This window comes from Gorilla gorilla, chromosome 6 (assembly GCF_029281585.2).
Source record: "Gorilla gorilla gorilla isolate KB3781 chromosome 6, NHGRI_mGorGor1-v2.1_pri, whole genome shotgun sequence".
Lineage (NCBI taxonomy): Eukaryota > Metazoa > Chordata > Mammalia > Primates > Hominidae > Gorilla > Gorilla gorilla.
This window is the reverse complement of record NC_073230.2, coordinates 72,942,175-72,957,599: the sequence shown is the minus strand read 5'-3', so window position 1 is coordinate 72,957,599 and position 15,425 is coordinate 72,942,175. Positions and strand designations below refer to the sequence as shown.

Sequence of the window (15,425 nt, the reverse complement as noted above, 5' to 3'; positions counted from 1 at the left end):
TGGCCCAGGCACCATCTTGCGGCTGGAGGGGACGAGAGCCGAGCTGGGCCAAAGACGATTTGGGTCATCAGGCTCTGGAGCTGACTGCGAGAAAGTCTGGGACCTGCTACAGTCACTTTCTGCCGGTTCCAACCAGCCCCCACCTCTCTCTCACGATGACAGACCCAGCACTCACCATTTCCCGGCTTCCAGGGGGTCCCGGTCTTTTAGCCATAAATCTGCAGATACCTGCAGGACACAAGGACACATAGGCTTGGCCTCTAGGAGCAGAGGACACAGAGCAGTGAAGAGAAGAACTGCAGCTCTGGACGCAGAAAAACACAAAGGACCCGCAAAATTACGGAAGTAGCCTGTTCTTTCCAGCTGCATGCCTGATTGGACAGTTTCTAGACCACGGCTCCTGATTGGATAAGGTTTCAGGCCCCACCCTTCATGCCCTGAGTGAGGGAATATTTGATCAGACACTGGGCTGAGCGAAGCAAAAATTACAGCCTAGGCTGCGGCCTTCACAGGCAGGGCTTCTTCCTTGATCTGAGCCAGGCCAACTTCAGAGGATATTTGCATTTAACCTTGTGTATAATGTCATACGCATTTATAAATGATATATAATATTTATTCATAAATTGAAATAATGACAATTATTTTAAAATTTAGGATTTTATGCCCTTCCTTGCTGCGGATCCTTTGCAGTGATATGGTGTGACTTTCTGGCTCCACCCAAATCTAATCTCAAATTGTAATTCCCGTCCATGTGCGGTGGCTCACACCTATAATCCCAGCACTTTGGGAGGCCGAGGCGGGCAGGTCACTAGTTCAGGAGTTCGAGACAGGCCTGGCAAATACGGTGAAACCCCGTCAATACTAAAAATACAAAAATTAGCCAGGCGTGGCAGCACGCCTGTTAGTCCCGGCTACTCGGGAGACTGAGGCAGGAGAATTGCTTGAACCCAGGGGGTGGAGGTTGCAGTGAGCCGAGATGGCGCCATTGCACTGCAGCCTGGGTGACACAGAGAGACTTCCTCTGAAAGAAAAAAAAAAATTGTAATTCCCATTTGTCAGGGCAGGGACCAGGCAGGAGGTGATTGGATCATTGGTGTGGATTATCCTCATGCTGTTCTGGTAGTAGCAAGGGAGCTCTCAAGAAACCTGACGGTTTAAAAATGTGGCACGTCTTCCCCGGTTCTCTCTCTTTTTCCACCATGTAAGATGTGCCTTGCTTTCCCTTCACCTTCTGTCATGGTCGTGAATTTAAGTTTCCCAAGGATTCTGCAGCCATGTAGGACTGTGATTCAATTTACTTAAAAAAAAAAATTACGCGGTTTGAGCTATTTGTCTGTAGCAGTGTGAAAATGGACTAATACATGCGGACAGCCTGAGATTTCAGAAGGGAGGCAATCCTCTGCAGTAAAATATGAGCCACATGTAAATTTTTAATTTTCTAGTAGCCAAATGTTAAAAATAAAAAAAAAAAAAGGTGGGGCCGGGCGCAGTGGCTCACACCTGTAATCCCAGCACTTTGAGAGGCCGAGGTGGGGAACCACCTGAAGTCAGGAGTTCGAGACCAGCCTGGCTTACATGATGAAACCCCTGCTCTACCAAAAGTAGGAAAATTAGCTGGGTGTGGTGACAGGCATTTGTGATCCCAGCTACTGGGGAGGCTGAGACAGCAGAATCGCTTGAACCCAAGAGGCAGAGGTTGCAGTGAGCCGAGATCACACCACAGCACCCCAGCCTGGCGACAGAGAAACTCTGTCTCAAAATAAAAAAGAAAGAAACAGGTGGAATAACAGGTGGAATTGATTGCAACAACTTAATCAGCCCAATATATCCAAAATATTATTATTTTAATATGTGATTACTATGTAATGGTTAATAAAGCATATACATTTTTGAAGCTAAATCTCTGAATGTAATCTTGTATTTTACCTTTCTAGCACATTGCAGTTCACACTAGCCACATTCCAGCACCCTGTAGCTATGTCAGAGGCGTCTGAAGCAGAGAAACTGCATCTGGAATAGGTGCTGGGTAAAATGGGGCTGAGACCTACAGGACTGCATTTCCATGAGGCCCGGCTTTGTAAGTCACAGGATAAATAGAAGATTGGCACAAGATCCATTTTACAAAGACCTTGCTGATAAAACAGTTTGCAGTAAAGAAGCCACAAAAATCCACCAAAACCAAGGTGGGAATGAAAGGGACCTCTGGCTGTCCTCAGGAATCACTACACGCTAATTATAATGCATTAGCATGTGAAAGACATTCCCACCAGCGCCATGACAGTTAACGAATGCCATGGCAACATCAGAAAGTTACCTTACATGGCCTAAAAAGAAGAGAAACACTCAGTTCTAGGAATTGCCCAAGTCTTTCTTGTAAAACTCATGAATAATCCACCCCTTGGTTAGCATATAAGCAAGAAGTAACTGTTAAGTATCCTTAGTTGAGCGGCCCACATTGCTGCTCTGCCTGGAGAGTAGCTATTCTTTTTTTTTTTTTTTGAGACGGAGTCTGGCTCTGTCGCCCAGGCTGGAGTGCAGTAGCGCAATCTCAGCTCACTGCAAGCTCCGCCTCCCAGGTTCACGCCATTCTCCTGCCTCAGCCTCCGGAGTAGCTGGGACTACAGGCGCCCGCCACCACGCCCGGCTAATTTTTTGTATTTTTTTTAGTAGAGACGGGGTTTCACCATGTTAGCCAGGATGGTCTGGATCTCCTGACCTCGTGATCCGCCAGCCTCGGCCTCCCAAAGTGCTGGGATTACAGGCGTGAGCCACCGCGCCCGGCCGAGAGTAGCTATTCTTTTATTCCTCTACTTTCCCAATAAATTTGCTTTTGCTTTGCACTTCAGACTCACCCAAAACTCTTTCTTCTATCTTTTTTTTTTTTTTTTTTTTTGTCTTTGAGACAGCATCCTGCTCTGTCACCCAGGCTGGAGTGCAGTGGTGCCATCTCGGCTCACTACAACATCTGCCTCCTGAGTTCAAGAGATTCTCCTGCCTCAGCCTCTGGAGTAGCTGGGATTACAGGCATGCGCCATCATGCCCGGCTAATTTTTTTATTTTTAGTAGAGATTGGGTTTCACCATGTTGCGAGGCTGGTCTTGAACTCCTGACCTCAAGTGATCCTCCCGCCTCTGCCTCCCAAATTGCCGGGATTACAGGCATAAGCCACTACCCCTGGCTCTAAATTATTTCTTGTACGAGATCCAAGAACCCAATCTTCGTTTCTGAATTGGGGCCATTTCTGGAAGCTTCTTTTCAGTGAATTACAAAAGGATGATACTAAGGAAACCCGCAGCTCAAAGGAAATAGACTGAATTACCAATTGGCTAACTTTTTGTAAGTGGTGGCACACCCGGGTAAAGAATGGGATCGGGTTAGTAGCCCAATTTAGTGGAGTTAGAGTGTCTCCTAAGACAGATAAGATAAAAGGTCCCTTTTAATAAAAGGCAAGAACACTTGAAAAACTTGTGTTTGAGGTGCAACTTAGAAAGGTTAGAGTCTTTCCTAAGATTTAGGGGGTTAGAGGCCCCTCTCAGTAAAGTCCCTCTCAGTTAAGATTAGATTTGGCATTATGGAATATTAACCATTGCTGTCTTTGTGTTTGTTTGTTTTTTTGTTTGTTTTGAGACAGAGTCTCACTCTTGTCACTCAGGCTGGAGTGCAGTGGTGAGATCTTGGCTCACTGCAACCTCCACCTCCCGGAATCAAGTGATTCTCCTTCCTCAGCCTCCCAAATAGCTGGGATTACAGGCGCCCACCACCACACCTGGCTAATTTTTGTATTTTTAGTAGAGACAGGGTTTCACCATGTTGGCCAGGCTGGTCTCGAACTCCTGACCTCAGCTGATCCACCTGCCTCAGCCTCCCAAAGTGCTGGGATTACAGGCATGAGCCACCGAACCAGGCCTTGTCTTTGTATTAAGTTGCCTTGCACTTTTTGCTAATGGCTGTGGCTGACAGAATTAGGTGAGTACAGAATCATGGAACATGTGGAGATTTTTCCTCCCTAAAGTGGGAAACTTGAGAGCAGATGGGACTGCAAAAAAGATTCTTTCACAACCAACAAGCGGCCACCTAAACTTTTGATTCGGTGCAATGCTTGGGTCTTTCTCTGGCTTTCCTGAGCTCCTCACCTTTCCTGCCCTGCCATAGGCAATCTCTCTCTCTCTCTCTCTCTCTTTCCTTTCCTATGTTTTCTGTTGCTCTAGGCCACCATTTTGCGCAGAGATCACATGTTGAAACTTCTGGTCAGAAGTCCCTGAAACAGGCCAGGCATGGTGACTCACGCCTGTAATCTCAGCACTTTGAGAGGCCGAGGTGGGCGGATCACCTGAGGTCAGGAGTTGAAGACCAGCCTGGCCAACATGGCAAAACCTCGTCTCTACAAAAAGTACAAAAATTAGCCAGGGTGGTGGGAGACGCTTGCAGTTTCAGCTACTCAGGAGGCTGAGGCAGGGAGAATTGCTTGAACCTGGGAGGCAGAGGTTGCAGTGAGCTGAGTTCACGCTACTGCACTCCAGCCTGGGACACAGAGCAAGACTCAGTCTCAAAAAAAAAAATACTCCCAAAGAAACAAAAAAGAAGTCCCTGAAACAAACAACAACAACAACAACAACAACAACAAAACAATGGATGAAATTTCCCTCTTGTTTTATGTTCTTGGGAGCTTGACTTTGTAGCCATGTGGCAGTATTTTCTCTTGGTTTCTACCATCCGGCATACATAAATTTTGAAATTTATGTTATACTTAACTCTAAAAGTGATCTTGAGCAGTTAAAAACCTTTGCAAGCTCAAAATTGGCTGCTGGAGGCTTCTTCTGGGAGACTCCAACGGAGACTGCTCAGTGCTGTAGCTCAGTAGCTGGGCTTTGCTGTCTCACAGTGGCAGCCTGGGTTCAGGGTTCAATTTCTAGCTTAGGAGATGAGTCCTTTCTGATTTGATATCTGTGTGAACATTTGTTGATTCTCTTCCCCTCCATGAAACATTTTGGATTTTCCTTTCTCTGAGCTACCTTTGAAGATTCTAGATTTTGTAAAAACTGCTTTGCCACCTTTTTGAAAATACCTTGTACACTTGTGGTTAGGTTCTTAACCTTAGTTAAAGCTTATTGGTTTCAGGAGGTGGAGGTTTCAGTGAGCCAGGTTTGGTCACTGCACTCCAGCCTGGGCGACAGTGGGAGACTCCATCACAAAACAAAACAAAACAAACAAAACAAAAAAAGGCTTATTTGTTTCACCTGTGACGTTATGTTAGTAAAGTTCAAAAGCCAGAAATATTGGCAATTTGGCATGGCTAAAGTCAAGCAATGAGAGAATTAAATACATGTTTTCAGAAAGAGCATCATGGCTAAAAGCTGGCTTAATTATTATTATTATTTTATTTATTTATTTTGAGATGGAGTCTTGGTCTGTCACTCAGGCTGGAGTGCAATGGTGCAATCTTGGCTCACTGCAACCTCCACCTCCCGGGATCAAGCAATTCCCCTGCCTCAGCCTCCTGAGTAGCAGGGATTACAGACACCCACCACCACACACGGCTAATTTTTGTATTTTTAGTAGAGACGGGGTTTCACCATGTTGGCCAGGCTGGTCTTGAATTCCTGACCTCAATTGATCTGCCTGCCTTGGTCTCACAAAGTGCTGGGATTGCAGGCATGAGCCACCACACCTGGCCCAAAAGTCAGCTTAATTAATTGCAGATATTCAAGCTCCAACAGCTAGAAGTCCTTAGAAAAAACAGAGGAGGTGCCACAATAAGCATTTTGGGAAAAACATCTGTTTTCTTCATGAAACTCCAGGAATTGGAAGTGGATATATCCCTCTCAAAGTCTAAGGCTCTGTTCCATTTTTGCTTTGCATTATCTGATGGTTTTTACTTTCTGGGGTATCAGAAATTACTTCACGTTATGAAAAAATTTAGATATGTAATAAGTAGGTAGGAAATACACATTCAGGGATGGCTAATGGCAGCTATGGGGGGATACTTGGCTTTTTGCATATTTGAATCAGAGAAGTGTGCTCTTGGCCACCTAGAAGGCATGGAAATGTCCCCGCCCCCCACTGACAGGTAAGATGCCAATGGGAGATGGGCTGATTCCCTCTTTTTGGGATCCAGGTTCTAGTATGAAAATAGGAGTCTTAATTTGGGGGGGGGGGGAATCTGTTTTGCCTTCCAGCTGTGTTTACTTATTAAGCTGTAGAAATTGCTTAGTTTTTGCTTTCCTGGTCCTATTTCTCCTACGGATCCATCTTGAAGCCAGGGTGGTAATCCAATTGAGAAACTGACAAATGAAAAATCTTACAGGTACTTGATCTTCTTCCAGCTGTGTATTTATATGTGTTGTGTGTGTAATATGAAGGAGATTTGATTAATTGGTTTAAAAATAGTAAGAGCTCAAATCAAATATTTTATCAGAAAAATAGAAACCATGGTGTATTTTAGTTTACATCACTTTAGTAATCATTGGGAAATAAAAACAGTTTTACATGCTAGGTATGTAAAAAAAGTCAAATGTGTTTTCGGTAAAAGATTACAAGAAGTCATGGGAATGTAGATTACTTTTGTCCTAAATTAAAGGGTTAAAGGATTGTTTTAAATTAGATAAAACAGAGCTGAAGGATTAACCAAGTTGTGAACAGTTCGTAAAAATTTACGTCTGGTAAAAGAAATTCTGTGTGTTAACATATTGGCTAAAGTTAAAGGGGTATTCAGTTTTTTATAAATTGAACACTGGAATAAAAGTACAATTGGTTTTCTTTAGAGCACTACTCTGCTCTTTCACAAAAATTGTAAAGTATTGTAAAAGGGTTATAGGAATCTTACCTTATTGTCAAACTGATTAAGACTAGATAGATTTGTCTATAAGGTTTTATTAAGAATTAGGTTTGACATCAATAGTACATTAATGCAAGGGTGAGATTTAGCTTTTTTTCATGAACAAGATTTTCATGTAATATTTTAAAAATGAAATATTTTTGTCTGCCCTTTTGAATAAACTGGAGCAAAAGGAAAGGAAAAAATGATTATGTGGAAAGTGAAGTCTTCCCTCTATTAGTGAGTAAAGGTTTTTGTCTTTTTAAAATTTTTGAGTTATCATTTTGGTTAGTGAGTGACTTATGATAACCTGGGATTTGATATTTGACAAACCTTTAAAAATCAAATTATAAATTATGTATTTTTCTTACCTAAATATCTTTTAGATATTAGGTCCTCTAAAATACAAAAATGACATTTGGCTTATTTCGTATAAAAATCAAACAGGAGGAAATGTCAGAAAGCATTGTCAGGCCGGGTGCAGTGGCTCACACCTGTAATCCGAGCACTTTGGGAGGTCAAGGAGGGTGGATCACCTGAGATGAGGAGTTACAGACCAGCCTGGGCAACATGGTGAAACCCTGTCTCTACTAAAAATACAAAAAAATTAGCCAGGCGTGGTGGCATGCACCTGTAATCCCAGCTACTCGGGAGGCTGAGGCAGGAGAATCACTTGAACCCAGGAGACGGAGGTTGCAGTAAGCAGAGATTGCAGCATTGCACTCCAGTCTGGGCAACAAGAGTGATACTCTATCTCAAAAAAAAAAAAAAAAGGAAAGAAAGAAAATATTGTCAAATATGAAATGGTGTTTGGTTTTCCTTGGGCTGTATTTGTATAAATATGTTATTGGTATGTGATTCAAAAAAAGGGAAAACTCCCATAATTCCAATATAACTTAGTGTATGTTATTAATAGTAATAATTGTTATGTAAAATCATTGTATGCAACAGAAGTAACCAAAATCTGTCAATTGTAGCTTTAATAGTGGCTGTCCTAAGACTTCTTTGTCATCCACACACAATTGTTGTCTTGTTTTAGTTCTCTTTGAAAGGTGATTTATAATCAGGTTTAGGACGTTGACAGGTGCTCTTAAATGCAGGTTTCTGATAACTTTGGAAATTTTGGCAATAGAATAAAGAAAAAACTTTCAGAACTCTCATGGAGAGCTGAAATGTTCATCAATATCAAGCAGAACAGGAGATAACTGCGTGGAGTGAACTAATGTAAGACTAAAGTAATCTTTTTGACTTTGCTTAAAATATTGGTGATCCATTGTTTTGTTTTTCAGAGTCCTGGAAACTTTTATTTTGAGCTATTTACAGCTTTTAGCAATTGAGTAAAATATATTTCTGTAAACAAAATTTGGAGCACATTTGTTTCTATCTGTTTTCTCCAGAATTTGGAAACTATTTGTGAGTATTCTTAACTTATGGCAATATAATTTGTATAAGTGCAAAATAATGTTTTCTTCTGCAACAGGACGCTGTTGGAGAAATTAGTTATTTTGCCAAGGCTTTGGCTGGAATGACGTGCTTTCCTTTAAGGAATCAAACTTGACTTATAGAGCCAATAAAAGCCCCTTGGGAAAACTGGCTTTATGCCTTGTCTACACAGTCCCTATACAGGGTTCCTAACCTGGGGTAAGTAAATAATGTCACTTTTTGACAGGTTCATGAGCCCCAAGTTATCCCGTGATATCAAAAAAGAAATTTATGCAACTCATATTTGAGGGTATAGACTCATGGCTGGCTCAGCTTTAAAAAGTCTTATCTGAGATTCATTTTATGGAACAGTTTCATCAAAGCCAATTTTTAAAACCTATGTAAAAATAATTATTCTTGCTGCACTTCGTACAAATAATCAGGCCAAGTATAATAAAGCAACTTGGTCATACCATGATTTGTCTTTAGTAAAATGGCAGACTGGGGAGAGTAAAAAATTATACTTTAAGAACTATGGTACATCTGTTATTAAATTCTAGATTTATCTGTTGTTGTTGAACTTTTTTTTTGAAAGAAGTTGAATCTTTGAATAAGCCAATGACAAGTTCTAAAATTGAGGCAGTAATAAATAGCCTGCGAACCAGAAAAACCCAGGACCAGATGTTTTCACAGCCTAATTCTACCAGAGGTACAAAGAGGAGCGGGTACCATTTCTCTTCTGAAAGTATTCCAAACAATTGACAAAGAGGGACTCGTCCCTAACTCATTTAGTGAGGCCTGCATCATCCTGATACCAACACCTGACCCTGGTGGCGCTGGTGGTAGTGCAGCATGAGAGGGAGTGGGGATGGGGTTTATCCACGGGCCAGGGGTTAGAGGATTCCCTGGGCAGCACACTGCCTGGCTCCATTCTCTTCATTTTAGATATATTGGGAGGGTTTGACACACAGAGAAAGAGGAGACACATCTCAATAAAGTGTGTGAATAGGGGACGGAAATCGAGGACCAATCTTTGGAGGAGGGCTGCTTGTATCTAACTCTGAGAACAGACTGGGGCGGCATGGGATTGGAGGAGAGGAAGGAGCCTCTTAAGAGAAAGGCCCCAAGAGGCTGGGCCCCTGCTCCCTCCCTTCCCCACAAGGCCCCTTGAGCATCTTCCTCCCAGGCCCTGTGAGTATCCTGTCCTTCCCTCTGTGTCTAGAAAATCAAAGTTCTCCAGGAGATGTAGCCACTCCAGGTGGCTGGAAAAAATGACTATTTTCAGCCCAAGGAGCAATTTTGGGTCTGCTTTCAGACAATGAAGTGGTTAAGTGAGAATGAGAGAAGAGGACCCAGTAAATTAGCAGAGGGGAGGAAAAGACTTTTTTGTGGCCGGCTACAGAGAGCCTGTGGCCATAGCTCCCTGGCCAGTGTCAGGTCCTGTTGCATAGTGACCTCTGGGGCACAAATATTCCAGCTGGGCAGGTACCGGGAGGGAGACCTGAGGTGTGACTCCTGGTAGCCTCACAGCTGCCTTAATGTCCTGCAGCTACAACCATTTCTGCCAGCGGCCGCCCCTATCCCAGCAGGCCAGCAGCTCATCCAGCACCTGCAGTGTCTGAGGCTCCACCAGAATGTGATTCAGGACATCAGCCCTGTACCATCCTTGACCTAGAGAGTGAGCCCCAGGGAACAACCTCGATGTGGGTGGCAACTTAGCTCCATGGTGTCTCTGTTACCAAAGACCAATTGCTCCTGCTGGTTGGGATTAGATCCCAGGACCTCTGCAGGTGATGTGGGTGAGCATGAGGCAGGCACCCCAATATTTGATGCTCTGGGGCTTAACACCTGCACAACAGGCAAATGGCACCCCCACTTGGCAGACACCCCAGTGAAGGTCAAAGCAGCCCTGAGTGGGGAAGACTCTGACCCAGAGCCTGGAGTCCCACCAGAGAATTCTCAAACCAGGGTCTAAAAACTCTTCCTCAAAATGGCTAGGGTTCAGTATTTGCAGCTTTGCCAACCCATGTCGATTGCAATGACTCAAATCTGCAGTTGCAGCGTGACAGCAGCCTCCCGCAGACAACCTGTGAATGAAGGTGCATGGCTGCGATCTCATAGAACTTTCCTTACAGGCACTGAAAACTCCAATTTCAAAACATCAAGTATGATTCTTCTTTTGGTTTGTTCGACCATTTGGAAATGTAAAATTCATCCTTGGCTCATGGGAGACAGGAAAGCAGGCAGGGACAGGCTGCACTTTGATGACCCCTGGCAGAAATGAAGCTCAGAGGAGGAGATGACAGGAGGGGGTGAGCCCAGCCCCCTCACAGCTGAGATTTACCCCAGGAGGGGTCCCTGCCAGCACCACCCTACTTATCCCTCATCTTGGCTTCAAGAGCAGTTCAGGTGAAGAGCAGGGGAACAGAAAAGACCTCAGCAACGAAAAGGAAGGAGATGCAGGGTTGGGCAGCCATGTGGATGGATGGCGCTCAACAGTGCATGCTACCACAGCCATTGTTTTTTATTTTTTATTTATTTTTTATTTTTTGAGACAGAGTCTTGCTCTGTCGCCCAGGCTGGAGTGCAGTGGTGTGATCTCGGCTCATTGCAACCTCCACCTGCCGGGCTCAAGCAATTCTCCTGCCTCAGCCTCCTGAGTAGCTGGGATTACAGGGGTGCACCACCATGCCTGGCTAATTTTGTAATTTTAGGAGAGACAGGGTTTCACCATATTGGCCAGACTGGTCTCAAACTCCCGACCTCGTGCTCCGCCTGCTTTGGCCTCCCAAAGTGCTGGGTTTATAGGCATGAGCCACTGCACCCAGCCTAATTTTTATATTTTTAGTAGAGATGAGGTTTTGCCATGTTGGCCAGGCTGGTCTTGAACTCCCGACCACAGGTGATCCACTCGCCTTGGCCTCCCAAGTGCTAGGATTACAGGTGTGAGCCACTGCACCCGGCCAACAGCAGCCATTTACACCAAGTTGAGCAAGGCATGACCATCCCCAGGGGGACCATGGTGGGGGCTCTGTGGGATAGAGGACATGCTGTATTCCGCACTTATATGGATGCTCCACACAGCAGTCATTACAGAAAACACACCGGGTAAAAGGGCAGTATACAAATAGGACACCAGTACTGGCCAGTTGGGTCTCACTGGTCAGTGGGGTAACGAGGTCCAGGTGGGCCCACAAGGTGTGGCTGGTGGTTGGTTTCTGTCTGCGGGAAGCCTGGGACCCGTGTCTAACAGAGGAGGACCCAGGCTGGAGTGAGGAAGTCATCAGAGTCAGCAGGTGAGGGGTCAGAGCTGGAAACAGAGCAGGCAGGGAGCCCTGGCCTCTCCCAGTGAGGGCTGAGAAGCTGGGGTGGGAACACAACCCATGGGCAGATGCACACAAGTGGTCCCTGGGCCCCTGCCGGTGCCCAGTGACTGCCCAGTTCCTAGGGAGCCACTGAGGCCTGAGACCCAGGGACACACCACCTGATCATCACCCCCAGGCCTTTCTGCCAAGACCAGACGATGCCCAGTGCAGGCAGGTGGTCTGGGATTGGAGTCTGGGGCAGGGGTGCATGTTCCTACCTGGCAGGTGCCCTGACCTAGACCTGCCTGAGCTGGTTGCATCATCTCTTGTTATTCTGCCTATGTATGGCCTAGATTCAAAGGTCCAGCTGTCCATTCTGGCCACACCATTCCCTGGCTCCTCTGCCAGGCCCAATTGTGCCTGACCTACCTAAGCCAGCCCTACCTGCCCAGTGATCACAAGAATCCTGCCAGCCAGAAGGACTCACTTTTTTCCCCTGAAATATCCACAAGAGCCTGTCTTTTTTATTTATCTATTTATCGAGACGGAGTCTTGCTCTGTCACCCACACTGGAGTGCAGTGGTATGATCTCAGAGGAGCCTGTCTTTTGCAGGGGCCACAGCTCAGGGCCAGCTTTCTGGAAGCCCCAGAGTCAGATGTACTCCTGTCCTGACTTCCAGCCTTCCAGTACTGGCTATCATGTCTTTGGGGGACCACTCAGCACTGGGAGCTGCCCGAGGCCCCCACATGGCAGAGAACATGCTGGTCATGACAGCCTCAGCCGAAGACCCTGGCCCAAGAGCAACAGCCAGTTGGTTCTAGTGTCTGGATGGTGACAACAGGTGAAGCCATCTGCACAAATACTGCCTTCAACCTGGTCCAGTGACAGACTAGGGGAGCCACAGAGCAGCCCCCAGGCCAGCCCTGCCCAGTGTTTCCATCAGTGTGGCATGAAAAAAGGACCCTGTACTCAGCCAAAAGCTGAGCCCTGACCTGCCCACCCACCCTGCCCACGAGGGACTCTGACTTCAGGCAGAGGCAGGCAGCAGAGCTGTCAACTTCCGTAACTCTATCCCAGGGCCCACAAGGTCCTCAGGAGACCCAAAAGGAGCTGAGCTGGGGGAGTCAGGGAGGGGCCTGCTGAGTGAAGGGCAGCGTGGGCCTGGGCGTGAGTCGGCACTAAGAGCACGTGGCCTGGCTCCCACTGGAGAGGAGGCAGCAGGGGAGAGTCCTGCAGAGCTCTCACACACTCCACTCAGCTCCCAGGTACATGTAGTGCCCATAAGCCTCCCAGGAGACCCAGAAATGGTTCTTTCTTGGTCAAGAAAAGAGGCAACCCCACCCATACCCACACAGGCCCTGATGCCCACACACATCAGAGAACAAAGCTTTTGTGCCCAGGGTGGGGCAAAGGGGGAATATCCCCTCCTTCCCCCTATGGATCCCATAACACTTGCTCCTCCTGGTGCTCCACCCCCACCCCACAGGGTGCTGACTGCAACCAAAGCGCCCCATGGAAAGAACAGCCCATGGATGGAGCCCAAGAGGCGCTATGTCCTGAACGGGCCGTGCTGGGTCTAAGGTGATATTTCCCAATCACAGAGTCTCTAACTTTGCCACCCACTGGCCCTGTGCTTCCGCTTCCCTTGGTGGCCCAGGGTAACAATACCACTCTGAAGGCTGGAGGACCCACAGAGGCACCACCCCCAGTTAAATGGCTGCATTGTGAAAGGGGGTGCACAAGAGACATTTCCTGCCTTGGGTCTCTTGCCTCAGGACTGATGTGCATCAGGCCACAGCCAGGCCAGCCTGCTGGAGAGGGCTGCGTTCCCTGTGCTCTGTGTGGGGAATGGTGTTCACAGTTCTGGGTCACTACCGTTGACTCCCCCAAAACACGGGGGCAGATGTGCTCCATTATATAAGCCTTGGGTCAATCCCAGAGAATGAGCATCAAATTCACTCCTGTCTGAAGCTGGCTGCCCCAAGGCATTTGGGTTTTGGGGTGAGATAAGGTTCTGGAGTCAGCATCAAAGTGTTCTGGTTTTGGAAACACATGAAGTTCTCTGCAGCTCTCTGAGGTACAGGACATGGTGCTAGGTCTGTGCTTTAAAAAAGCCTAAGAGGAGGGGGTGCCTGGGAGGAATCCTGAAGCCAAGGGTAAGGGTTTCACCTTTCCTACCTCCCCACCAGAGACATTCCACAAAGTCTCATGACAAACTCAGAATAGGCAAACAAAAAAAAAAAAAAAGGAGGCGGGGTGAAGGAAAGTGGAGGGGAGGGAGGGGGTAATAAGAGATTACAGGGAATCATCTGGCCCAATCCTGAAACACCCCTGCCATATGATGCCCTATGAGTCCTCTCAGACAGCTGAGGAATCTGAGGTCTGGAGGAGGCGCCTAGAGCCTGGACAGGCAGCTGGCAGCCTGGAGCCCCTGAGGTCCAGGCAGATTCCGCCACAAGCCTGAGCCAGAGGCAGCGGGACCCCAGTTCATTCACTTGGAAATCACTCAAGTTGACTGGGCCACTGCCCCTCCCCAGACCCTCCCCTTTCACTTATCAGGCAACAGCCTTCCTGCAAAGCTGCCAGGCTAGGGATGAGGATGCCTCGGTCCCCCTAGGAATTGGCTGTCCCCAGGGTGCAGGTGCCCGGCAGCTGCCCACCAGGCCACTTCTCTCTGTTTACTGCCTGGAGCCTGGAGCGCATGTGAGGAGCAGGTGGCTCACGGAGCGCTTAGCCCGGCCGCGTACTGTAGGCACTGCATTATGGGTACCATGGTACCCCTGCAGGTTGGGGTTGGCATACCCTTCCCCGGCTGACCCCACAAACCCTTCTCGAAGACCCACCACATTCCACCTGACCTTGACAGCCAGGGGCCCCACAGCCCTGGGACATTGGCCCGCTACCCTCCTCCTTGCGTTCAGCACCCCTGGGGGGGAGACCCATTAGCTCGCCAGGTAGGAAAGCAGGGTGGGGGCAGTGGTGACACTAGAGGGTGTCACCTTGTTGTGCCGAGCACTGGGGGGGGGGGGGCTGGACATGAGCTCACACACTCACACTCACCCTCCAAAGTCCAACCTCTTGCTTTGGCCAAAGCTGGCCAGAAACTAGGGCCTGGGGACAGAGGAGATAGACGTCTCCGTGCCGGCTTCCTGCAGTGTCCCCACGGTTGGGTGTCGGTTCTGCCCCTGCAGGTGCCACATCAACTGCTGCACCCAGGTGGCTCCAGCCGCCATCTTCAGGAAGCGGGGGCAGCAAAACCGGGCAATGGCCCCACAGTGCCACTCACACCTGGCAACCACTTTCCACCCAGGCGCCCGTTCCGCCTCCTCAAAGCCTCAACCCGCTGAACCCAGGCCTTTGCCTTGTGCTGGCTGAGTCTTTCTTCACCTGCTGCTCTCCAGGAGCTTTGAGGAGGCGCTGGCCACAGGGGTCACAGCCAGGCAGAGCACAATGGTGCAGGCTGAGACGCCCAAGGCGGAGAGGGGATCTTAGCATCTTTAACTGGTGCCCTCCACTACCGGAAGGCATGCTGCCCCCCAGGCCCGTCTATGGCACCCGCAGAAGGAGGGTTATGAGAAGCAGGCTGCTCATTATAACTCCAGTTCTGGGCCCCTTAGACGTGGGATAGAGGGGGACAGGCAGAGCTGGGATGTGACTGTAATGGAGATGGGTCTGTCAAGGGCTGGCTGGGAGCTCCAGCCTCCTCTCTCCTTGGTAGGGGGCCTGAGGCCCATCCGCAGCTCTCTTTGACTCCTTTTATTCTGCAGAACACCCAGACTCCAGCCTTCTCATGGGAATCATAAGACGCATGAGGCCCAGGGTTCTTTCTGCCTCTTCCCAACCATGGTCTTTGTATTCCCCCCAAGGAGTGTCTAACTCCTTG

At 47.7% G+C, this 15,425-nt stretch overlaps 1 protein-coding gene across 1 annotated transcript in view; it reads right to left on the bottom strand.

Moving 5' to 3' along the window:
- Positions 1 to 14,775, bottom strand: part of LOC109027583 (zinc finger protein 479) — a 29,182-nt gene extending 14,407 nt beyond the window's left edge. The window contains exons 1-3 of the mRNA XM_031013443.2: positions 14,685 to 14,775; positions 14,266 to 14,468; positions 176 to 304 (exon numbers count right to left, since the gene is read on the bottom strand). Coding sequence (XP_030869303.2) covers positions 176 to 304; positions 14,266 to 14,468; positions 14,685 to 14,775 — 423 coding nt within the window. The remainder of the gene's footprint in view (positions 1 to 175; positions 305 to 14,265; positions 14,469 to 14,684) is intronic.
- Positions 14,776 to 15,425: the final 650 nt, after the last annotated feature.